Below are 2,224 nucleotides of genomic sequence, written 5' to 3'. Positions count from 1 at the left end.
CCACTTTACAATAAGGCTCCCCTTACAGATGGCTTGCAAATAATGTATAGAAACGTTAATAATTCATCTGTAAAGACTTTATAAATCATTAATAAATGTGTATTATTCATTAATTAAACAAGGGGAAGAGACATAATTGTACAGTTTCTTGCCAAATAGTGAGCCAAATCTGTTCATGTATATATTACATCTAAAGGTGCTTTATTAAACATTTTACACTAGTTTACTACCTTGTAAGCACAATAATTTATTGAAAACACATGTTTTACATATAATATTGTACTGTATTACTGCTTTATACATATCCACAGTAATCAAAGGGAGCCTTATTGTAAAGTGTTGAACAGTATACTATTTATTAATGACTAATAATGTCATAACAGAGCCTTATAAACAGTGTACTGTTTTACACTTTACAATAAGTCTCCTTTATGGCATTTATACAAGTTTATTAGTCATTAATAACTACTGTACCTACTGTCTTACATTTATATGTATAATTCAGTAATATAGTTCAATATTATTTTTTAAATATGTGTTTCAAATACATAATTGTGCTTATAAACCTAGTAATATGTACACAAACAGATTTTGGCTCACTATTTGGCAAGAATCCGGGCAGTTTTGTCTCTTTACTGTCCTTAATTAATCCATAATAAACATTTATTAATGATTTATAAAGTGTTTACAGATTAATTAATATCTTATCTATAAACTATTTGTAAGCCATCTATAGGGGGAGCCTTACTGTAAAGTGATACCTATTTTTATACTTGCATCAGTGCTGCAGCGAACTGCTGCTGCTATTTACTAAAACCCACAAAAATCTGTAAATTTTAAACTCTGAATAGAAAAAGTGATTATAAAACAGCGTTCACATGACACACATCAGCAGCACACATTGGACTTGCCCCTCCCACCCCACCCCACGATCAGCCGTTACTTCGACAGTGCAGACAGAATTAAACTCCAACAGGTAAGATATTAATTATTTATACCCTCAATGGYTCTGAACTATTGCTTCAAACCCAACAATTTGCCCCCTAAAGTTCATGGAAACACTGTGCTAGAGATGATGCCTAAAAACTGGTCATTTATTTTATTTTTTATTTACATGAAAAATACAACACATCTGATGAACTCTCATTGTGTTTTTAAAGACTACATGTAGAACCCTGTTGTAGTCACTTATAACTGAACATCCTGAGATTAATTATTTAAAAAAAACTGTTTAGTGACAGCAGAGCGAGCTGCACGTACCTGCATTTGATCAGGCTGAATGGTGAAGGATTCTCCCTGTGATAAAACAGGACAAAATTAAAATTTAACTTAGTTAATCCTGACTTGATGGGAGCATAATTCAAAGTCATAAACAATATCATTTACTGGAGTAAAACTATAAAGCCCTGCAACACCCAAATGATTCATTTCTTTTATGGGACATTTGATGTAAACAGATTCACACTGAAATCCACCCTCTGATATAAAAGTGTGAATATCAGCCTTTTCAGTGTTTGACATCCTTGTAAAGAAAAGCCTTACAAAAGCCAGGTTCATCCTTGTGGCTTGAAGGGTCCAGCGGGAGCCCTGCAGTAAAAAAAAAAAAAAAAACACTTCCATCAGCAGAAAGATACAGATATATAAAAGCATAGTTAACTAGACATGGGATTTTACGATGTAAAAACAAGTGTGCATTGCCATGTAGCATGTCATTGCAGCATGGCTTTGCCTGCAGCACTGGACTTGCAGAATGAACTTTGACCAAGTTCAAATGTGTTTTCTATACCAGCTTGTGCCTGTCACGTCAGCAGGTGTTTGTAATTAAGGTAATTGAGTGACAATATGAAGTTGGAAGATATTTTTTGTTAAAGTTGCATTAGCTGGGTTTTGAACCCTGATCCCCCACATGAAAGTCCATGACATAGACCATTAGACCAATGGAGCTGTGGCAGAAGGTGGTGGCAGGGGTTGGTTCGTATGTGTGCAGAAAGAGGCCACATTGCCAATACAATTATTGACACAAAAATGCACAATATTACAACAATAGAGCAGTATTAAGTAAAACATCAAAATACAATCATATTAGTATTGTAAACACTGAACTATTGAGATTAAATATAAAAAAACTATGGTGCAGTACCAAGTTGAGTACAGCGGGGGCAGTATTGGACCATTACAAGGCCCCATTGACTCCCATTATATGAATTTGGAATAAAGTTTAAAC

At 34.1% G+C, this 2,224-nt stretch overlaps 1 protein-coding gene across 1 annotated transcript in view; it reads right to left on the bottom strand.

Annotated features, from left to right (window-relative positions):
* The window catches only part of slc15a2 (solute carrier family 15 member 2), a gene marked incomplete at its 5' end in the record, with an annotated part of 51,064 nt that overhangs the window by 24,300 nt on the left and 24,540 nt on the right, over window positions 1-2,224 (bottom strand). The window contains 2 exon segments of the mRNA XM_014028502.1: window positions 1,261-1,296; window positions 1,543-1,587. Of these exon segments, the coding sequence (XP_013883956.1) occupies window positions 1,261-1,296; window positions 1,543-1,587 (81 nt within the window).

This window comes from Austrofundulus limnaeus, unplaced genomic scaffold (assembly GCF_001266775.1).
Source record: "Austrofundulus limnaeus strain Quisiro unplaced genomic scaffold, Austrofundulus_limnaeus-1.0 Scaffold772, whole genome shotgun sequence".
Taxonomy (NCBI): domain Eukaryota; kingdom Metazoa; phylum Chordata; class Actinopteri; order Cyprinodontiformes; family Rivulidae; genus Austrofundulus; species Austrofundulus limnaeus.
The sequence above is the reverse complement of the archived record's forward strand: the minus strand, read 5'-3'. Positions and strand labels throughout refer to the sequence as shown.